Source organism: Chionomys nivalis, chromosome 6 (assembly GCF_950005125.1).
Source record: "Chionomys nivalis chromosome 6, mChiNiv1.1, whole genome shotgun sequence".
Classification (NCBI taxonomy): Eukaryota; Metazoa; Chordata; class Mammalia; order Rodentia; family Cricetidae; genus Chionomys; species Chionomys nivalis.
The window spans coordinates 4413491-4434210 of NC_080091.1; the positions used below are offsets into that span (position 1 = coordinate 4413491).

Below are 20720 nucleotides of genomic sequence, written 5' to 3' on the forward strand. Positions count from 1 at the left end.
GTTGTGATCCTGTCAAAGCAGATAGGAGGCCTTCCTGTTGGAGGAGGCAAGGTGGACGGGCAGTGGGAAAGCCGGGAGCAGGGGGCGGGACCCAAGGGACGGGCACAGCGAGGCCAAAAGAGCAAGGGGCAGCCGTGGAAGCCTCGGGTTTTCCCCAGCGGCAGGGAAATGAGCTGGGGCCAGCACAGGGAGGAGGAAAACCCTGGAAGGGTGAGAGAGGGGCGGTCTCCTCACAGGGTCTTAGGAAGTGGGAGTGGGCTGTTCTCTGACTTTTCTTGGTGCCACCATTTGGTGGCGCTGTTCCGGGGCCACAGGCTTATTCCTTCTCTAACATTGCTTTGGCTTTGGGAGAGTCTCATGAAAACCAGGCTAGCCTCTAACTCCCTACAAAGCCGAAGATCCTCCTGCCTTCACCTCCCAAGTGCTGGGATGACAGGTGTGAGCAGCCACTCCGGGACTTGGTGCGCTCCAGGAGGGCAACTGCCCACTGAACCCCAGCCTCTTTTCAATCCTCCAACTCCTGGGGTGGGGTCCCAGTGTGGAGACACTGGGGATTTGGGAACACTAATGGAGTCAGAGAAGAGCCTGAGCTCAGAGGGGTTCCCCAGGGCCTGGAATTCCACAGCAGAGGAATATGAACCCGAATGCAGACCTAACCTGCGCAGCATGGATGAGCACAGCATACAGGTGGTGCTCAATACGTGTAGCTGTGATGAGACCTGGTCTCCTGATCTTGTTTGCCCTGCCCTACCCGCCAGGCGGCAAGGGATGGTGTATACAGCAGGCACTCACTGTGTAGGAGGAAAGGAGTCGAGTTAGCGTGTATCTGGGTGAAAGAGGGCAGCTGTCCCCACTGGGGTCCCAGGCACCCTGGCCATCTGCCCATGTTCGTTGGGCTCCACCCCACCATGCCCGATCCTAGAGTTGGGACGTTGGTTTTGCAACAGCCTTGGCAGCAGCTCCTGGAAGAGATGGGAGGGGAGCTGGCCACAGAGTGGGGGGAGAGCTGGGCCCCCCAAGTCCTGTCTCCTTTGTGGGAGGGGAACCCACAGTCTGGCCACTGTCAAGGATAGCGATTCCTTCTCACGGGTACCCAGGGATGGATGGGGTCAGATGGGAGTGAGCTCTCCATTGTGAGGAGCGGCCTGCAATTTAGGGGCTGAGCTGCTGCAGTGTGAATCAGGTTAAGATGACCCGTTGTGCTGGGCATGGGCCGTGCATGGGCATGATGGCGCCACACACCTTTAGTCCCAGTGCGGGGCGGGCAGAGCAGGCGGATCTCTGAGAGGCCAGCCTGGGCTACGTAGTGAGACCTTTTCTCAAGCACACACACAGACACACTCACCTGTCACTGGGTGGGTAGAGCTGCCATGTCCCTCAATTTTTCTGGTTTAAGTAAGGATCCAGCCAGCCACTCTGTCACCCCAGGAAAAAGTCAGGTTGGCACTGGCCCCTCTGACCCAGTGCACCACGTGTTGCTGTTATTATCCCGCCTAAGGCAAACAGAGGCAAAGGACTTGGCCTTCAGATATGAGTAGCTGGGTACAGAGCGCCAAGCTGAGCCTGGAGGGCATGCCTGCCATCCCAGCACTCAAGAGGTGGAGGCCGGGAAACTAAGAGTTTGAGGCCAGCCTGGGCTACCTGAGATCCTATTTTATTTATTATTTATTTATTTATTGGGACACAGTTTTTCTGTGTAGCCCTAGCCCTCATGGATCCTGCTGTAGCTCAGGCTGACCTTGAACTCACTGAGATCCACCTGCCTGCTGCTTCCCCAGTGCTGGGATCAAAGGCGTGCGCCACCACTGCCCGGCATGAGGGCCTAGTTTTTAAAAAGGAGGAGAGAAAAGGATGGCTTGCTGAGTGTTCCTTGCTATTCAATAGCAGGGATGAAGCTGAAGTGGGGACCCGGGGGGGGGGGGCACACACCTCTCCATGTTACCCCCACCATCCTGTCCCCAGGGAGGAAGTGGGGCTGTGGCCAGCATGGGGCAACTCAACGGCCCCTGGCTGGGCTATAAGTATGGCTGTTAGGTAGGGGCATGGGGAACCACGAGAGCACAGCCTCACCATGGCCCTCAGCCGATCATCCAGCCGAACTCTGGCTCCGGTGCTGCTGTCTTTGCTCCTGGGTGGTGAGTGCGCATGGAGGCGCAGCCACCCCACTGACCGCTCGTCCAGCTCCACTGTCTTTCCCCGGGTCCCCCAGGACTTTAGAAAGACATGGAGGTTTCTGGTGGGCAGGGCACTATCAGGAAACGGGGGTTCTTTTTGTTTGTTTGTTTCTCTGTGTAGTTTTGGAGCCTGTCCTGGAACTCCCTCTGTAGACCAGGCTGGTCTCGAACTCAGGAGATTCACCTGCCTCTGCCTCCTGAGTGCTGGCATTAAAAGTGTGTGCCACCATTGCCAGGCAGAAATAGGGGCTCTAAGCCTGGGGGCGGGGCTTGGGTCTGAAGCCCAGGAGCACCCGGGCAGGTCCTCTACCCTCTCTGCCTCAGTTTCCCTCATCCACCTTCTGAATTCTCATTAAGGGTTCAAAGAACTCGGTGGCTGGGGCTCACTTTTCCTCCCCGTGTCCCTAGGTCCAGTGCTGGCCTCAGAGATTGTGGGTGGCCAGCCAGCCCGGGCCCACGCTTGGCCCTTCATGGCGTCCCTGCAACGACGTGGAGGTCACTTCTGTGGTGCTACACTCATCGCCAGAAACTTTGTCATGTCAGCAGCCCACTGTGTGAACGGCCTGTGAGTCCGGCCTCCGTCACTCCCAGACCTCAGCATCCACATGGGCCAGAGTGGGGAGGTCAGGTGGGGCCTTCCACCCACGCTCCTTCCCCCTTTCCCCTCTTGGCTGTTTATAGAAACTTCCGGTCGGTGCGGGTAGTCTTGGGGGCCCACAACCTCCGGCGTCGGGAACCCACTAGGCAGATCTTCTCTGTGCAGCGGGTCTTCGAGAATGGCTTCGACCCCTCGCGTCTGGTGAACGACATCGTTATCATCCAGGTGAGCTTGGGAGTCCGGGAGGGTGAGCCTCAGGTGCAAAGGCTTGAGAAAAGCGCAGTGGAGAAGGGTCTAGGTTGGGGGGACGGACACACCCGGGCAACTGCAGCCACCACCCCCTGACCCTGTTCCAGCTCGGTACAGTGGAGAAAAACCGTTCTGTGGGCCAGATGGTGAGGGTGCAGCATTCAATCAACAAACGCCTGTATTTTTTGTGCCTCTCCACGCACTGACCCTGCGGCTCTGGGGATCCTGGGGGAACATTCGTTTCTTCCTCGAGTGCGTCTTGGGGGCAGGGCACTAAGGAAAGTGGGGACACACGATGTCCAACGTGGCCTGTGACTCCTTAATGGTTTCTAAGTCTCTCCTCTCACCACAGCTCAATGGCTCAGCCACCATTAACACCAACGTGCAGGTGGCCCAGCTGCCTGCCCAGGGCCGTGGCGTGGATAACGGCACTTCATGCCTGGCCATGGGCTGGGGCAGGCTGGGCACAAACCGACCTTCACCCAGCGTGCTCCAACAGCTCAATGTGACGGTGGTGACAAACCTCTGCCGCCGCCGCCTGAATGTGTGCACGCTGGTGCCGCGGCGTCGAGCAGGCATCTGCTTCGTGAGTACCCAGGAGGGACTTGCCAGTGTGGGGTGTGGGTAACCGGGCCTCGAGGTCCAGTCTCTGACCTTGATGCTTCCACAGGGGGACTCTGGAGGACCTCTGGTCTGTAATGGGCTTGTCCAAGGCATCGACTCCTTTATCCGTGGGGGCTGCGGGTCTGGATTGTTCCCAGACGCCTTTGCGCCTGTGGCCGAGTTCGCAGACTGGATCAACTCCGTTATCCGCGGCCATGATGACCACCCCAACACCCACCCCAGAGATCCCGAGAGTGGGACCAGCTAAGACCTGCCTGTCCTCCCCCTGCCATCAACCTCATCCATGATGACCGCCCCATACCCACCCCGGAGATCCCGAGAGTGGGACCAGCTGATTGGCCCATCCCCTCAGCTGCTCCTGGCGGCCCTCAATAAAAGCAATGTTTCCTTAGTACACAGTATCTGGTGTCTGTTGACCATGCCACAGAATCCAAACAGAGCCACTGCCTCGTGTGAGGGGCACCTCCTGGGATCACTGGCCTACACAGTGAGGGGCTGGAGAGACTCAGCAGTGCCTGGGTTCCCACATGGTGGTTCACAACTACCTATAGCTCCCGTTCCATTCCAGAGGCCTCCACATCCTCCTCTGGACTCTGTGGGCACCAGGCATGCGATGCACCCCCCATACACATAATTAAGAACAATAAGGATTGTGAGGTGGCAAAGGTGCCCGGCCCAGGAAGCGCATAGTGGAGGGAGACTCCTGCAGGCCGCCACACAGCACATGGGACATCGAAATAAACAAAGCATGCAGATGAAGTGAGAAGTGGTCCACTCCCCGTACCCCACCCCACTAGGACAGGCCCCCAAGCGTGTGGAGGCTCAGAGTTGCTTGCTGAAGTGTGTCCTATTGGCCTGACCCTGGGTGGTAGCCAATTTTTTTTTTTTAATTTCTCGGGTTTCTTTTTGCACAATCTGGATTCTGTCCTAAAAGGCTTCTGATTTTGTTTTGTTTTGCTTTTGAGACAGGGTCTCACTCTGTAGTCCAGGCTGGCCTAGTCACAGAGATCCTCCTAACTCTGCCTTCCAAGTGCTGGGGTTGAAAGCCTCAGGTACCAGGTGGCTTCTGATTTTAATAAAGCAGACTCCTGGGGTTCTGACATCACATCTGCAACACTAAGTTACCCCCAAAGAGAGAACTTACTGCTCTGAGAGGAACTGGTTTGCGGACCCTCCAAGTCCCCCACCTCCTCCCTCCACTCCGAAACCCACCCTAGGGATAAGCAGAGGGGCGGACTGTGACCTAGACACGGCCAGTCAAGACCTTGATTAACATGAGGGTCAGATTTTCCAGTGAGGGTCCCTGCACCGGTACAGGGAGCAGCCTGGACAGGGAGCAGCCTGGGCGAGAAAGGCAAAGGATGCCTGGGATCAGGTCATACCTGAAGGCAAAATCCATAGGACTTTCCTTTTCATTTCCTTCCCGCCATGCTACTGAGGTGTGGGCCCCTCACGGCCACAGAAATGTCGATTCAAGTTCCCTGCCCCCACTGACAACCTTTTTCCAAGTTGGAGGAGGAAGTGTGGGAGGGTAAAAAGATGGAGACACGTTCGCCAGCTGGCCTCCTGCCGCTGCTGTTGCAACAGACACCAGGCTGGAAGGACAGTTACTGGGCCAGGGTGCTGGGTGGTCCAGCCTCCCACCCATCCCAAGTGCTGTCTCCTTCAGGATGGGCACTGGCCGGGGTCCCAGGCGGGAGGGAGAGGAAGGAGCCCCGTGCACAAGGAAGGTTTATATAAGCAGTTCCAGAAGGGCCACACACTCAAATCTGAAAGAGTAGATTCCCAGTTCCCTAGTTGGCTCTCTGCCCAGGAGGCAGACTGGGGGCGGGAGGTACCTGCTCCATAAAATAGACCCCGAGGACCGGTGCCTGGGTCAGCATCTGGACTCATTAGCGTCAAAATGCAAAGTTCTGTGTGGCTCGTGGTTCTGGTGGTCCTGCGGGCGGCTGAATGTGGTGAGTGGTTCAGAGAGGGACAGCTGGATACAGCAGCGGGCTGGCTCACCAGGGGTGCACTCCTGCAGTCAAACATACCAGTCTGCAGTCTGAGCCTCCTGGACTCTGAGCTCTTATCAACAGCAGGACTCTGAATCTGAAACCTGTAGGCTTTATAGAATTAAAGAACTAGAATTCTGCTGGGCGATGGTGGCGCACGCCTTTAATCCCAGCACTTGAAAGGCAGAGGCAGGCGGGTCTTTGTGAGTTCGAGACCAGCCTGGTCTACAGAGCTAGTTCCAGGACAGGCTCCAAAGCCACAGAGAAACCCTGTCTCGAAAAACAAAAAAAACAAACAAACAAACAAAAAAAAGAACTAGAATTCACCTTGGGGCCAGTGAGAAGGCTCAGTTGGTAAAGGGGCTGGTGGCCAAGCCGGAAGACCCGAGTTTGATCTCCTGAACCCGCATGGTGGAAGAGGAGACGGGATTCTCTGCGAGCTGTCTTCCAGCTACCGCAGGTTCACTGTGGTCTTGAGGGGTGTGCACCCACTCACCAGGCTTCTGAGTTTGCAGCACCTCGAAGTGTATTTTATAGAGATGGATGGGGTTCTGGATCTGGGGCAAACAGGACGGGGGAGGTGGTGTCTGGCGTCTCTCTGGGTGCAGCCCAGAGAAATCATAGTGCAACCACCTTCCGCAGCAGCGCAGCCCCGAGGCCGGATCCTGGGTGGCCAGGAGGCCAAGGCTCATACTTGGCCCTACATGGCTTCGGTGCAGGTGAATGGAACACACGTGTGCGGTGGCACCCTGGTGGATGAGCAGTGGGTGCTGAGTGCTGCGCACTGCATGGACGGAGTGTGAGTAGTCGGGGTAGGGGAAGGGAGGGGGTGGGGCCTCCGGAGGGTGGGAAGTGGATCTGAGGTGGGCCCTCATCACGTCCCCAGGACCACGAATGAGATTGTGCAAGTGCTCCTGGGTGCCCACTCCCTGTCCATGCCTGAACCCTCCAAGCGGCTGTACGACGTACAAAATGCAGTGCGTCACCCGGGCAGCCGGTCCGACCGCATTGAGGACGACCTTCTCCTCTTGCAGGTGAGGAAGCCGGGTCCTTCCTAGCCCCTGGGTTCCACTCAGGGTCTAGCCTCGACCCTTCCTCCTGCACCATCACTCCAGTCTATTTCCCAGCCCCGCCCCTACCATGACATTACTCTTCTCCCACCCTTAGCTGTCCCAGAATGTCTCGCTGGGCCCCTACGTGCACCCTCTGCCCTTGCAACGCGAGGACCGAGACTTGCCCTCCGGAACGCTCTGCCACGTGGCCGGTTGGGGTGTGGTCAGCCACGCAGGGCGAAGGCCCGACGTCCTGCAAACCCTGACAGTGCCAATCATGGACCGGAACACCTGCAATCAGCGCGTGCATCACGACGGGGCCGTCACCAAGAACATGATGTGCGCAGAGAGCAACCGCAGGGACACCTGCAGGGTGAGTGGAACCCGAGGGTCTGCAGAGGCCAGCGAGGAGCGTGGCTTGCAGGAAGAGTGGTGTTCAGGAGCCCTGGAGCTGCAGGGAGCCAGTGGCTTGGCTACTGGGCGGGAACGTCACTCGCGGCCCCACCCCACAGGGAGACTCCGGTGGCCCTCTGGTGTGCAGAAACACGGTCGAGGGTATTGTCGCGTGGGGCTCGCGAGTCTGTGGAAACCGCAAGAAGCCGGGCGTCTTTACCCGAGTGTCGACCTACATAGATTGGATCGAAAACGTCAGGAATGGTAACTTGACGATCTGAGGGGATCTCGGAGACACGTGTCTCACAATAAATGCATTTGTCTGAGCCCAGGGAGTCTTTATTGACTGCCTGCTGCGAGCGCGCACACACCCGGGAGGCTTAAGACAGGTAGTTCCGTGTTCAGCCACACGGAGGCGCGCGTGCTCTTTCAGGGAACCATGGGGCCGGGCCCACTCCTACCCCACAGAAGTCAGACATCACTGCCAAGATGCTCTGAAGTTGACATAAACACTAAAAGGGGAAACTGAGGCACAGAGAGGCCATAAACAAAGGCTGGATTCCGACCCAGAGCCCACACTGATTCGTTGAGGAGGGAGTCAGTGATGTCTGCAGTGCCACATGGGCTGGAGAACTGTGGAATCAGCACCCCAGGTCCCCTGCGGGTGACAATGGGCAGAACCCAGAGTCAAGCCCCATGCCTTTCTCCCCAGAGAACAGATACTGAGACAACGATAGTCCCTTGGCCTCCCGTAGGATTGGAGACTGAGCACCTAAGAGGTCTCAGGACCTTGCTGGGAATGGCAGTAGAACTGGAGCCTGGGCCTGGATTCTGGTTCTGCCAGGCAGGCTCATCTTTATGAACAAGCACTTACTGAGCACCTACTGTGTGCCCTCCCCAGGCTCCAGCAGAGGGGTGGGCACAGGCAAGCCCCAGTTGTGTCTCCTCGGGAGGCTAGCATTTTAATGCCATTTATCCCACAATCCCAGGGTGCTTCACACCCCGACACCCGTCATTCAGCTGCTCCTTGCAGTTTCCCACACGGCTTGGAATCCACTAACATGGCCAGCACTGCAGAGAAAGGATGTGAGCAGCCACGTAGGCTGGTGAGGAGGAAGGGAACTTCCTGGCCACGGGAAGTCAAGGATGGCTAGAGCAAGGCCAACACGCCCCACACCATGCTGCTGGCTTCTGTGGGCAGAGGCAGTACCCTAGGGCCAGCAGTGGCCATCACAGGAAGGGGACACACTGGTCTCCCAGGCTCTTCTGGATGCACAGTGTTCTAGGACGAAATGGGAGCACTGCCTGCTATCCCAGCACTCATGAAGGAGAGACAGGAGTTCAAGGTTATCCCCAGCTATATAGGTTCCAGGTTGGGGGTCCCCACCAGGTCCAGGTCCTGCTACCGTGTCTGGCTATGGCTGCACTCACAGGTTGTGTCGGAGCACGGTGAGCTGGAGCCAGGGCTTGAACACAGCCCTCCCCAGGCTGGGCCATGTGTGCCACTGGCCTGTACTCTCTGCTCCACAGGGCCAGGGGGAACAACAAAACCAATTACCCAGCTCCACGAGGCCTGACCTGGCTGCCAGTGACTGCAGGGGCAGATGCTACGGGGAGACTGAAGGCAGGACCCTGGGGACCAAGAGCAAAGGCTGCCAGAAACCAGATGAGAGGCAGTGGGGAGGGGGAGCCCGCTAGGGCACATCTGAGGGCAAGAGTGGGGGGGACTGTGGTGATAAATAGGCCTGGACGACAAGAGAACTTTATTGGGCCCACCTTTCGCTCCTATAGGCCTAAAAGGGAAACTGAGGACGACATCCCCAACCTGGACAGGGGCATATGGATTGTGGACCTTTTGAAGGGTGGACAACACAGACCAACTCCTCCAAGCTCTGTGTGTGGCCTGGGTGTGACCATGGGACTCGAGGCCCCAGCGTCTGCTCAGGGACAGCTGAGGGGCACTCTCCGCCACAGCCCCCCACACAGGCAGTTCTTGATCCAGCGCTGCTCCCACTGTTTCACGGCTGTCGTCTTGTTGGGTGACCTCAGCATGGTGACACAGCCACACCTGGGGATCAGGGGCTGCTGACACTTGCCCTCCCACCACCCCGCCTGCCTCTGCCTGCAGGGATGCAAGCAGGCAAGGAGGTGCACCCCAAACCATACCCCAGGTACAACACAGGCTACCAAGGGGGTGCACCCCAAACCACACCCCAGGTACAACACAGACTACCAAGGGGGTGCACCCCAAACCACACCCCAGGTACCACACAGACTACCAAGGGGGTGCACCCCAAACCACACCCCAGGTACCACACAGACTACCAAGGGCCTCCTGAAGCTGCCTGGCCCTACAGACCCAGGCTGTCTGTGGCCTGGCCGGCAGACCCTCACCTGGTACAGGCTTTACACTCCTCGGTTGGGTAAGCGCCCAGGTGAAGCCTCCGGAGGTGGTCGATCTTGGGCTGACCAGGGGCCCTGGGGATGAGAGGGAATAGGGAGATGTTGGCTTCTGGTGTATGACCCTGAGGCTCAACTGTAAGAAACAAGAGCTGATGGCTATTTCCTGGTGAGCTAGGTCCAAAGTTTCTAGAACCTTCCAAGCTGAATATGGGTTGATGGGAGCAGAGGCCTCACTGTGTGATGGCATAGCAAACCCTCTCCCAGGGGTGAGAGCTGGCCTGGTCCACCCGGTGGGAGCTGTATTGCAGCCTCCACAAACCAGAGAGTGGGAAGGAAATGAATCCTACACCCAGAGCTGTGCACTCAGCGCTGGAGGCAGGAGGATCAGAGCTCAAGATCACTTTCCTCCCATGTGGAGTCTGAAGCAAGCCTGGGCTTCATTGGACAAAACCAAACACCTCTATGCACACAGCAAAGGTGGAACACAAAGTCCTCACTGGGGCAGAGACCCGACGAGAGACCCTGTGGGGGGGAGACCAAGGTGGCTGGGCAGCAGGCACACCTGGCAAGGCCGTCTAACTGCAGGGTGGAGGAGCTGCTGGGCAGGGTGGGCGGCCTGCCGAAGCGCAGGCGCAGGGGTTGTTTGGGCTGCAGGCGGCTGACCAGGCCGTCGCTGGCAGGAAGCCAGTCCAGGTTGGGGACCAGCAGCTGGCTGGGCAGCAGGCAGCACTCATCCACCAAGCCCTCGTCAGGTTCACTGGCTGGGCCCTCGTCACGGCCTACAGGGAGGGGTCGGAGGTCACTGCACTGAACAGCCTTCCCCGGAAGCCACTTCGTCACCCACACGGCACTGGGGCAGCCTCCCCAGGGTCCTGCCCTCTGATGGGCTGGTCTTTTGGTGGGAGGATGTCTCACAGCAAATCCACAGCTTGGTGAGCAGCCGGAAGAGCAGGGACATGCTGTCCTGGGTGTCCGAGGTGGCCGTGTAGACGGGCAGGCAGCTGGGCTTCAGCAGGCCCCAGATGCGGATGACAACCATCAACTCCCGCAGCATGCCCAGCGAGGCACCATCGCGCAGGAAGCTGTGCCCTGGCCTCAGCGGGGAGCCCTGTGGTGGGAACACTGGGTGAAGTCTGGGACAATGTGGCCTTTACCACAAGGGGTACAGTAGGCACAGAGCCGGGGGAGGCCAGAACTGCGCTCAGTGCCCTACAGACCAACAGTGTGGCTCACAAGTGACCAGTCCAGTGTCTGTGGCGCTGGCAGGGACCTGGTGGACACCAACCCAGACAAGCGTAACTGTCTTAACCTTCCACAGAACCTAGGAAGCCAGGGGCTTGATCTGTGACAGACAAGGAGGAGGAGTCACCGGCTCTGGGGCCAGGAGCTGCCCTAAGCAAAGCTGCCTCAACAAAAGGCTAGGACACAGCCGCCTCTCAAAAACACAGGCTGGAGCAGGGAGACCAGAGGGGAAGCTGAGGGGCGGGGGTGGGGGGCGGGAAGGGGCTCACCTGGTTGGGCAGGCTGACCAGGAGGTAGAGCACGAAGTCCCCCACCCACTGCAGAAGCTGCTGCAGAGCCTGCAGAGTGTTCATGTCCAGGACAAACTCCTCTGTCTTCAGGTTGATCATGACCTTGTCGATGTCTGTGGGGACAGTACCGGGTGGTCAGGGAGATGGCCACAGGTCCCAGGGCGGGGCAGGGTCCTGCCCATGTGAGGCGGCGGGAAGTCACCACCGCAGCGGTGCAGGAAGCAGCATCACGCGGCTCTGAAAGAGCACTGAGAGCACAAGGAGAGCCCGGCTCCAGTGTGAGATGCTTCGTGACAGGACCTGGCGCAGTCCAGGCTGGCCCGACTGGCTTTGTAGCCAAGGATGACGTTCAGCTACACCACACCTGGTTTACGCTGGACAGGTGTTTTACCACCAAGCCATGCCTCAAACCCAAGAACATTAAGGATATGAAGACTGCACAGGGCTGGGCTCTGGTGCAGGGCTGGGCACCTCTCCAGCACCCACCTCAAGGGCCAATTATGATTAAATGGTCACCATGGTCCTTGCCATTTCCAGACAGGGAAGGCCAAACACCCACCGACATCGGTGATCTTGGCACAGATCTCAGCCAGGCGGTCCCCAGGGCTCTTGTCAGGGGTGTTGAGGAAGTGGGGGCGCAGCAGTGACTTCAGGGTGGACGTGATGGCCATGAGGAACAGTTTGGTGTGGTAGTCACACACACGCGCCACCGTGCAGGGCGACAGCTTGCACAGCGAGGCCTTCATTGCCAGGATCCGGGTGGAGAGGACCTGGGGGGGCGGGCACAGCCATGAGTGGAAGGTCTGGCAGGCTGGGCTCACACTGAAGGCCTAGAGCACGGGACAGTGGGTAAAGAGCCACTTGCCAGGCAACTGGAAGCAGGTGGGTCCTCCCTCTGGGCTTCCCTCTCTGTGATCCAGTGTCCCTGGCACTGTGAGGACACCCACTAGCAAGGGTGACAGTGGCCAGTTATGAGTCCCCACACTCTGCTATGCTCCCCGGTCTTCCCTGACCGCTTCATTCTGAGGCAATGTCTTGCTCTGTAGCCCAGACTGACCCCAAAATCATGATCCTCCTGCCTCAGTTTCTGGAATGCTGGGCCCACAGGCTTAAACCCCCCTCCCACACTCTCGCAGGCTAGTCACACTCAGAGTCACCCTCTGTGAATGGCCGTCGGCTCTCCCCTTGCCCTGGTGGCTAGTGGCCAAGGCCTCTGGCAGCCCATGTGGTCCCGTGACGTCCACCTTTGACCAGGTGCACGGAAGAACAGTGTGGACAGACCTCTGAGCTTGGGGAATGAGGACGAAGGGGTGATTCGAGCTACTCCCCAGGATCACTGACAGGCCCTGGGCCCTACCCACAACCCCACAGAGGGGGGACAGTAGGAGGGAAGTTTTCGGGTGAGACCCACCTGCTGCAGGGCGGGCTTCTGGCGCGTGTACTCCTCATGCAGCCGCTCCACCAGGCTCTGCACCATGCTGGGTTGCACATGCAGCAAGATGTCCCACCAGTCGTAGCCGGTCACCATGCAGTACTCCAGCAGGAACAGTAGGTGCTGCAGGGCCAGCTTGGGCTCCAGAGGGTGGCCCAGCGACGGAGAGATACGCAGCATGCTGAGCTGGGAGGAGGCTTGTGCTGAGGGGAACTGCCTACCCAACCTCCCCTCCTCAACTTGCCCTCCCCACCCTCACCAACCACCCCTTCACCCTCCTGGTCTGGGCACTCACCTTCCCGTGGTTGTCGATGCCCACCAGGGCCAGCGACGTCCAGGACAGCTGCATGGCTTTGAAGTGTATGGCCGGGCCTGTGGTGCGGGGGCGCTTCAGGGCGGGCTCATCCAGCGAGCGTGGGGCCGAGCTGTAGAGCACGGCCATGGTCTGCAGCGACAGCCGATGCACCACGTGCACACTGCCGTCCTGGAAGGCCAGTGCCAGGCCTGCTGGTGCAGGACTGTGGTCAGGGCGGGGTGGGCAGCAGCTGCCTTCCCTGTCTCCCATAGTGACCTCAAGAACCAGAGAGCCCCGGCTCTGTCCCAGGGTCCTCCTTAGGCTTGGTCACCGCCCCCACCGCTAGGGCACTCTCCCGTCACTTGGGAGAGAGCAGGAGAATAAGGACCTAGAAGCGCAGAGGAACTCCATTTCACAGCTGAGCAGCTGAGATAGCACATAACTGACTGACAGGATCCGAGCCCTGGACCATATATATACTCTGGTGATTGTATGTGTCTGTCTCTGCAAAAGGGTTCTACCCCATGTTCCCAAGTCAGTCAATTAGCCGTAGCTCTTTACATGTGAAGGGCACAGCTTTCTAGTAACCGGCTACAGCTGTGACCATGTTAATCAGCTCCAGTTCTTTACGCACTCAGGAACGCAGCTCTGAGGCGACTAGCCATAGCTCTTTACATATCAAGCAGTGCAGCTATCTGGCAGCTTTCGGGACCTAGATACTGAGGGACAGTCCACACTCCCACAGCACTCAGAACCCACCTTCCCACCCCAGGTGCTGGGGGGCGCTCCTGGGTCTAACATACCGAGGCCGGGATAGAACTGGGTGTCGCTGGCCACCTTGAGGTCCGTGTTGGTGAGTGAGATGGGCAGTTTGGGCAGGGCCACTGCTGACACGCGATCCAGGTCGTTGGTGGCCGACAGGATCCGCCACTTGAGGATCATGGGCTGTTTGTCACCAACTGGACAGTGGGGACAGGAAAAGAGGGGTATGGGAGGGGTACAGAAAGACCACCTCAGGGCAGCAGGGTCACTCCTGTCCCAATCAGCATGGCCAATCAGAGCACTTCTCCTCCCCTCCAGCCAGGTGACCTGAGGACCAGTAGGAGCAATCCAAGGATTTTTCTTGTTTTCTTTGAAACAGGGTCTCACGGAGCCCACACCAGCCTTGACCCCTCTACTGACCCTCCTGCCCCCACCTCCTTGGTGCTGAGATGACAGGCACTCCCCACTATGTCCAGGTCACTGCTGGAGATGGAGCCCAGCCCCCGAGTGCTCTGGCTTGGATGGGTTATCTATAGTCAGTCTCCATCTTTGAGACCAGTCCTGACTCCACAGAGAGCACCAGCAGGTGTCACTCCCAAAGGACACTGAGGCCAGAGAGGCTACAGCCTCTTGTTTAAAGCAGTCAGGGCTCCCTGCACTGAAGTCTGCTCTCACAAGGGAGTCAGGAAGCAGAGGTGGAGGCAGGACAGCTGACAGGGCTACAGAGCTCAGGACTTTTCTCAAAACCCAAACAAGCCAGTGACCAATGGCAGCCAGTGGTCCCTGCTACAGACAGTCCCTGTCACCATGGTCACCAAACCTCAGCCTGGCTGCCAGGCGCCACCCACTGAGCAGGAGAACTAGGCCAGATGCACGGCAGGCGGCATGTTCTAGGGATGCGCAGAAAAGGTTCAGTGGGCATGTGTGGCGGGCGCGGGCCTAGTGCGTGCAGCCCTGCCCGGCTAGACTGCGGTGACTCACAGCCCTCTGCAGGAAGCACAGCGGGCCACCATTCACATTTAATTACTCGCTGGCCACAAAGGGCAGTTTGCGGAACTGCAGCGAGAGGCCTCTTGACACAACTTCATTAGGCCTCCAATTAGGTCCTCCAGTCACTGTCAGAGCCACCAGGAGTCCATTAGCGCTCTGCCCGCTCCCTCTCACCTTCCTGTCTGTACTGGGGATGGCCATGCCAGGGCAGCCTCAGGGAAGGAAGGTGACCATCTGTAAGCAAGCGTGGGTGTGGATGTGGGAGACCACGGAGGGTTACAGGAGGTGCTCTGGGGAGGTGAGCTGGTACCGTCAGCCTCCCTCTGAACTGGGGTTCGCAGGGTGTCTTGACTAGGGGCCTTGACTGGGGAAGTGAACTGGTACTGCCAGCCTCCTCTCTGAACTGGGGTTCGCAGAGGGTTCGCAGAGTGTCTTGACGAGGGGGCCTTGCATCCCACTCCAGCCAGGAAGACAACAGCCTCCTGGGCTGTGCAGTTCATCTCAGTGAACTAACAGGGATCAGGAGGCCGAGGTGGGCGCAGTTCTGTGCATTCAAGGCCAGCCAGGGACACGCAAAGACCCTGTCTTTCTCTCTCTCCCTCTCTCTTTCCTCTCTCTCTCTTTTTTTTTTTGGGGGGGGGGGTTTCGAGACAGTGTTTCCCTGTGTAGCGATGGCTGTCCTGGAACTCACACTGTAGACCAGGCTGGTCTCGAACTCACAAAGATCCGCCTGCCTCTGCCTCCCGAGTGCTGGGATTAAAGGCGTGCGCCACTGCCGCCCGGCATAAGACCCTGTCTTGAGATAAACCCCCAGATCCCACAAGATGAGGAACCCAGAGACTGACCCGCAGGCGAGATCTGCTGGAAGATGTTGTTCACAGGCAGGCCCTCCTTCCGCAGGGACCAGCACTCCACCACGCTGCTGCTCTGGCTGGACGCACACAGGAGCACCTGGGGGAGTCAGTGAGGACAGGGTTCACACTGGACTGTCAGTACAAGATTGCAGGGCCTTCAAGAAGGAGGGGCCTCCTGAATTCACAGATGCAGTGGGAACTCAGTGGGAAGAGAGCCCCAAAGATGGGACAGGACATATTCTAAGTCAGGCAGAGGGGACTCGTGAGAGGGACTCAAGCTGAGGACCCTGACTGGGGACTTGCCTAGACCATCCAGAGCCTGATTTCACCTTGGGGTTGTGAGGCAGGACGGTGAGAGGCAGACAGAATAGAGACACTGTGCTAGATCTGAAGGTGGAGAAAGGGGCCCAGGGATGTAGGGCCTCAGGGGCTGGCAGAGGTGGGCCACCAGCAGGGACCCTCTCTGCCCCACCAGGTCCCTGTCAGATTCTGCCCCCAGGCTGGAGATGAAGCCTCGCTTACCTGCTCAGACATATCTCGAGCCAGGAACTTGAGGTGTGTGATGGCGGGGAACCTGTCCTTGCGGTTGGGGTCGGCGGTGCAGCGCATGAACAAGGAGGGCAGGATCTCCGTGTCAATGCGGCACTTCTCGCTCACCACGCTCACGCACACCTTATAGAACTTCACGGGTGACGCGCTGCTGCCATCTGCAGCAGCCACCACAATGTTCCCGCCACCCGTGAAGGCGATGTCGGCCAGCGCCACCCGGCCACGCAGCCGGCACAGGCTCTCCGTGGATGTCAGCACCTGCCCGCTTGGCTTCAGCAGGGACACAGTCACCAGGCCACTGACTGTCACTGCAATCCAACCCTCCATGGGCTTGCCACCAAACAGTGTGAGTGATGGAGAGAATTTTACACGTGAGAACTTCTCCCCGAAGCTGGAGGCACCTGACTGGAGGAGGGAGGAAGGGCTTGCTCAGACCCTTGGGGTTCACGTTCGCTGATCCCCATAAGCCCAGAGCACACTGCATGATGGGGCCTTCTAACTCTTGGTCTCCTCTTCTGTAATGTGCAAGCAGTGACATTTTTCTCTGGGCATCAAACTTGGCCCTGCAGTTTCTCGGTTGTGACCTCAAGGCGCAATCTCCGCCTGTGCTGCAGAGGCAGCAGCTGGGGCCGCGGACACTGCCTGTGCAGCGCTGTCTCAGCGCCAATCACTCTCGTCCTCGTGGTCCAGAGGTCCAAATTGGGGTCGTTTACATACAAAATGCACCTTGTTTACTTGAGACAGGGTATGCAGCCCAGGCGGGACTCAAAGTTATGATCCTCTTGCCTCAGCCTTCCAAGTGCAAAAATGACGGGCATGCACTACCATGACGAGCGCAATAAAACTCTTTTTACGTTAACTTTATAAGTTAATATAAGACTTATAGCCAGGCTCACTATTTACATAGTGGTGCACTCCTTTAATCCCAGCACTTGGAGGTAGAAGCAGGAGGATCTCTGAGTTTGAGACCAGGCTAGGCTACAGAGTCAGTTCCAGGACAGCCAGGGCTGTCTCAAAAAACTGGGGAAAAACAAAATTTATTGTATTTTTTGTGTCTGAGTGTTCTCCCACCACACGAGTGAGGTATCCATGGAGGTCAGAAGAGGGTGTTGGATCCATGGAGCTGGTGTTACACATGGCTGGGAGCCACCATGTGGGTGCTGGGAATGTAACCCAGATCCTTTGCAGGGGCAGCCTGTGCTCTAACCACTGAGCCACCTCTCCAGTCCCTACATTGAATTTGTGAGACAGAGTATCAATGTTCGGCCCTGGTTGGCCTAAGACTGGCTATGTAGATCAGGCTGGCCTCAAGCTCAGAGAGGGCTATTTGCCTCCTGAGTGCTGGGTTGGTCTGTGCCGCTAGGTCTAGCCTTGTTATTTATTTGTTTATTAATTAATTAATTATTTATTTTTGAGGCAGGGTTGCTCTGTGTAGCCCTGGCTGTCCTGAAACTTGCTCTGCAGAGCAGACCAGACTGGTCTTGGACTCTGAGATCCGCCTCTCAAATGCTGGGATTAAAGGTGTGCGCCACCACCACTTGGCCCACCCAAACTTTTTTTTTATGGGTAGGTATTGTGGAATATCACTTCAACTACGTGCCACAGTTGTTTAACTGTTTGACCTTGCCTGCCTAAGGCTCCTGATTTATTTAGTAAAGAGACGGGGGGGGGGGGGGGGGGGGGGGGGGGGGGGGCTGAGGGGGGAGGGAGGACAACGCCTGGGGCCAACGAGGCAGCGAGGAAAGGAGGCCCTGTGGGGTGAAGGAAGGTGAAAGCCGGAGGCTGAAATTAGTTATAAGAGCTCATGGGCGCCGCGCGGTGGTGGCACACGCCTTTAATCCCAGCACTCGGGAGGCAGAGGCAGGCGGATCTCTGTGAGTTCAAGGCCAGCCTGGTCTACAAGAGCTAGTTCCAGGACAGGCTCCAAAACCACAGAGAAACCCTGTCTCGAAAAACCAAAAAAAAAAAAAAAAAAAAAAAAAAAAAAAAGAGCTCATGGGCAAGTCTACGCTAAAGCCAAGTATTAGTAGTTAACACGTCTACATGCCGTGATCTGGGAGCTGGCTGGTGGCCCAAGAAAGCCTGTGACAGGTGAGTGTGGCCTCAGCAGGCACTGCGAGGCTACTAGGCCCCGTGGCCCTGCACAACCATGGCACCAAGGTCTAGCCGCGCTCCCTTCCTCCCCTGCTCTACTGAAGAAATGGGTTCTTGGAGTTCAACTCTGCTGGTGTTCATTTCTCCCTCATGCTGAACGCCAGCGTACACACGGACAGGGAATTCTGGGTCACCACTAAACCAAGGCTGACTGGGGTCTGAAGGCCACATGGCGGCCATCTGTAAAATGGGATGTCACTGACACGGCTGTCTGTTAAACAAGGTCAAGGGGCCATCAGCAACGGGGAGGCTGGGGTAAGAGCAGCAGTTAAGTCTGTGTTCGCCGGACAGGAGCTCGGGTATCCCACTGTGAACAGGGCAACAGCAGCTGGGCCCGGAGCCCGACAGGATGCTGACGGCCGGGTACTCGCCCCTCCGCCCCGTGCCCCTCCGTCCACAGTGGGTCTCTCACCTTCTCCACGTGCAGCGCCAGCTTCACACCGTTGTGCAGCCACGACAGAGCCACAATGGGGTCCCCCTCCACCTGGCTGCCCACGGAGCTCTCCCAGCTGTTGGCCAAGTGGTCAGCCATGCTCCAACATTTGATCCGCCCATCAGCATCGGCCGACAGGAGCCGGGAGCCTGTGGTGACAGAGCTGCGTCAGGAGCCCTCCTGATGGACACGTCGACTCTGGACTCCCAGCGGGCCCCCTGGCCTGGAGAAGGTGGTCCGTGGTGCTCAGGGCTCGGCACCGACAGCAAACCTGGCAGCCTCACCTGACTGGTCCCATTCCAGGCAGGTGATGGCCTCACTGTGGCCAGAGTTGACAGAGTGCACTTCCCAGGGATGCTCCGTGTCTAGGATATGGATCATGTGTGTTAGGTCTGCAATGGATGGAGAGCAGGTAAGGTCAGTGCGGCTCACAGTACCCCGTTTCACCTCTCTCTGGGTGCTCCTGCTCCTCTACGCTGCTAATCCCGTGGGCAGGGTTATCCAGTGTGACCACAACGTCCCCTTCCGGGGCACTATCGCTGGAGCTGGAGGATGGTGGCTTCTCTAAACCCTCTAACTCGTAACAGAGAGCCTGGCTCTGCCATCCTGAGCCTTTCAAACTGGGTCACATGTGTACGGACGGACACTCACCCTGGTCGTCATTTCGGAGGTCCGTGGTGAAGGCGATGAGGTTCCTGCAGGACCAGGCACAGGCCAGGGGCAGCGACGGGCAGTACGTGCTCTTGGCCCACTTCTCCCACTCACACACGTAGGCCAGGTCCATCATGCCCACCGCACCCAGCACGGTCCCTGGCTCCTGGGAACAAGGAAAACCCCAAGACCCCAGCTGAAGTGGATCTAGGCCACTGAAGCCCGGGTCCTGCCATAAACGCCGGGCCTAAAGTCACCCCTCCCCACCCAGCCTGAGCTTAGCCTCCAAAAGCACTAAGCACCCCCCATAACCAGGCACCCCACTTCTCCTTCAAGTCTGGGCCTCAACCTACACTCCAAGTTTAGGCCCTACGCCCCGCCCCCGGCTAGTAGCTCAGGCCACGCCCCCTACAAGTTAGCACCCGAGGCCGCGTCCCAAGACCTAAGTCTTAAACCGTAGCCTACACCCAGGTACAGTCAGCCACGCCCCTCCCAAGCTTCTGAAGCTGCACCCACGCCTTCTGAAACCCTAGGTGCCGCCGCCAAACCAACTACCAGCGACGGACTCTCTCAGCTTGTGGTTATCGGGCCACGCACCCCTCCATCAGCATCAGGCCGACAGACCACGCCCACACCCCATTTAAACGCCGCTCCTTAGATCACGCCCCTCGAGCAGCTTCATTTTCTCAGGCCACGCCCCTACCCCGCAGTCTCTGGTTGGCTGGTGCTCTCAGGCTCCGCCCCTCCGCTCGGGCCGCGCCCCCTCCGCAGCCTCGCAGCCGCAGGCTTCCCCACCAACTGCTACCCAGCAGGCTTTGCTCCCACGCCCGCCCTCTGACCCCCGCAGGCTCCGCCCCTCGGCCTTCCGCTCGCCGGCCTCACACGGATTGCGCCGGCCACGCGTCCAGCGGCCTGCACGTCGCACTGACCTGTCCACCCCGAGCGCTCAGTCGGCCGGGCGGTCGCGGTCCACACTCGCCCCACCGCCCGGGATCCGGCGCCGCCATCTCTCGGACCGCGCCGGCCCCCTCGCACAGACTTCTGGGAAAGCCGTGGCTCCGCCCCCTACCCTGTTAATTTGCATATAGCAATTCCTAGTATCCATTGCGACTCTTTGTGCGATAGAAGACAAATTATCTCTCATTTCTGATCACTGGCTACATCTTACATGATAACATTTAGTTTATACAGGGGAAAATAAAAACATACTACAATTTCAAACCCAAAAAGTAGTAACCCTAACTAAGAGGAGACTGAGTTTTTTGCCTTTAAATACCGCTCGGGCGAGGGACTAACTCGTGCTCGCTTCGGCAGCACATATACTAAAATTGGAACGATACAGAGAAGATTAGCATGGCCCCTGCGCAAGGATGACACGCAAATTCGTGAAGCGTTCCATATTTTTCCTCATCTTCCAGTTACACAACTATTTTCCCTTTTGTTTGTGTAGCTCAGGTTGGCCTCTCAGATTTCTCTCAGACTTCAGCTCGACAGCTGTGCATCACAGGGCCACGGGTTCAGATATATTTTTAAAATTTATATTTGGGTTTTTGGTTGTTTTTTTTTTGGGGGGGGGAC

The 20720-nt window shown here is 58.1% G+C and overlaps 3 protein-coding genes and 1 non-coding gene across 8 annotated transcripts; 3 read left to right on the plus strand and 1 right to left on the minus strand.

The window, feature by feature from the left end:
* Positions 1 to 2058: 2058 nt before the first annotated feature.
* On the plus strand, positions 2059 to 4018 carry Elane (elastase, neutrophil expressed). The gene is made up of 5 exons (XM_057772780.1): positions 2059 to 2135; positions 2583 to 2739; positions 2856 to 2997; positions 3374 to 3607; positions 3692 to 4018. Exons 1-5 carry the CDS (start codon positions 2072 to 2074, stop codon positions 3890 to 3892), a joined length of 798 nt encoding a protein of 265 aa, XP_057628763.1. The 5' UTR covers positions 2059 to 2071; the 3' UTR covers positions 3893 to 4018.
* Positions 4019 to 5412: 1394 nt separating this feature from the next.
* Positions 5413 to 7408, plus strand: Cfd (complement factor D). 2 transcript variants are annotated; one of them, XM_057772579.1, is made up of 5 exons: positions 5413 to 5603; positions 6288 to 6441; positions 6529 to 6676; positions 6810 to 7067; positions 7207 to 7408. In XM_057772579.1, the coding sequence occupies exons 1-5, from the start codon at positions 5549 to 5551 to the stop codon at positions 7366 to 7368; spliced, it is 777 nt and encodes a 258-aa protein (XP_057628562.1). In that variant the 5' UTR covers positions 5413 to 5548; the 3' UTR covers positions 7369 to 7408. The 2 variants fall into 2 exon arrangements, with proteins under 2 accessions (XP_057628562.1, XP_057628561.1); XM_057772578.1 differs by having other exon boundaries at positions 5414 to 5603; positions 6285 to 6441.
* Positions 7409 to 7475: 67 nt separating this feature from the next.
* Positions 7476 to 20186, minus strand: Med16 (mediator complex subunit 16). 4 transcript variants are annotated; one of them, XM_057772573.1, is made up of 15 exons: positions 20072 to 20186; positions 19143 to 19308; positions 18776 to 18883; positions 18471 to 18640; positions 15878 to 16309; positions 15347 to 15452; positions 13553 to 13708; positions 12750 to 12958; positions 12434 to 12640; positions 11582 to 11792; positions 11002 to 11135; positions 10406 to 10598; positions 10053 to 10269; positions 9482 to 9565; positions 7476 to 9155 (listed from the first exon to the last, which is right to left on the minus strand). In XM_057772573.1, exons 1-15 carry the CDS (start codon positions 20147 to 20149, stop codon positions 9029 to 9031), a joined length of 2598 nt encoding a protein of 865 aa, XP_057628556.1. In that variant the 5' UTR covers positions 20150 to 20186; the 3' UTR covers positions 7476 to 9028. The 4 variants fall into 4 exon arrangements, with proteins under 4 accessions (XP_057628556.1, XP_057628560.1, XP_057628559.1 ...); XM_057772577.1 differs by lacking the exon at positions 20072 to 20186 and adding an exon at positions 19740 to 19826; XM_057772576.1 differs by lacking the exon at positions 20072 to 20186 and adding an exon at positions 19709 to 19764.
* Positions 20187 to 20440: 254 nt separating this feature from the next.
* Positions 20441 to 20547, plus strand: LOC130876669 (U6 spliceosomal RNA). Its single transcript, XR_009057322.1, has one exon. It is a non-coding gene; the product is annotated as a U6 spliceosomal RNA (small nuclear RNA).
* The last annotated feature ends 173 nt before the right edge of the window (positions 20548 to 20720 follow it).

Bases quoted from the DNA above. Each gene is read 5' to 3' on its own strand.
- Med16 (XM_057772573.1), bottom strand. From the start codon at position 20,149: ATGGCGGCGCCGGATCCCGGGCGGTGGGGCGAGTGTGGACCGCGACCG. The intron at 12,641-12,749 runs GTGAGTGCCCAG...GCCTCCTCCCAG, and splicing joins GCATCGACAACCACGGGAAG to CTCAGCATGCTGCGTATCTC. The intron at 11,136-11,581 runs GTGGGTGTTTGG...CTGTCCCCACAG, and splicing joins TGCCAAGATCACCGATGTCG to ACATCGACAAGGTCATGATC.
- Cfd (XM_057772578.1), top strand. From the start codon at position 5,549: ATGCAAAGTTCTGTGTGGCTCGTGGTTCTGGTGGTCCTGCGGGCGGCT. The intron at 6,677-6,809 runs GTGAGGAAGCCG...TCCCACCCTTAG, and splicing joins ACGACCTTCTCCTCTTGCAG to CTGTCCCAGAATGTCTCGCT. The intron at 7,068-7,206 runs GTGAGTGGAACC...CCCACCCCACAG, and splicing joins ACCGCAGGGACACCTGCAGG to GGAGACTCCGGTGGCCCTCT.
- Elane (XM_057772780.1), top strand. From the start codon at position 2,072: ATGGCCCTCAGCCGATCATCCAGCCGAACTCTGGCTCCGGTGCTGCTG. The intron at 2,136-2,582 runs GTGAGTGCGCAT...CCGTGTCCCTAG, and splicing joins GCTGTCTTTGCTCCTGGGTG to GTCCAGTGCTGGCCTCAGAG. The intron at 3,608-3,691 runs GTGAGTACCCAG...ATGCTTCCACAG, and splicing joins GTCGAGCAGGCATCTGCTTC to GGGGACTCTGGAGGACCTCT.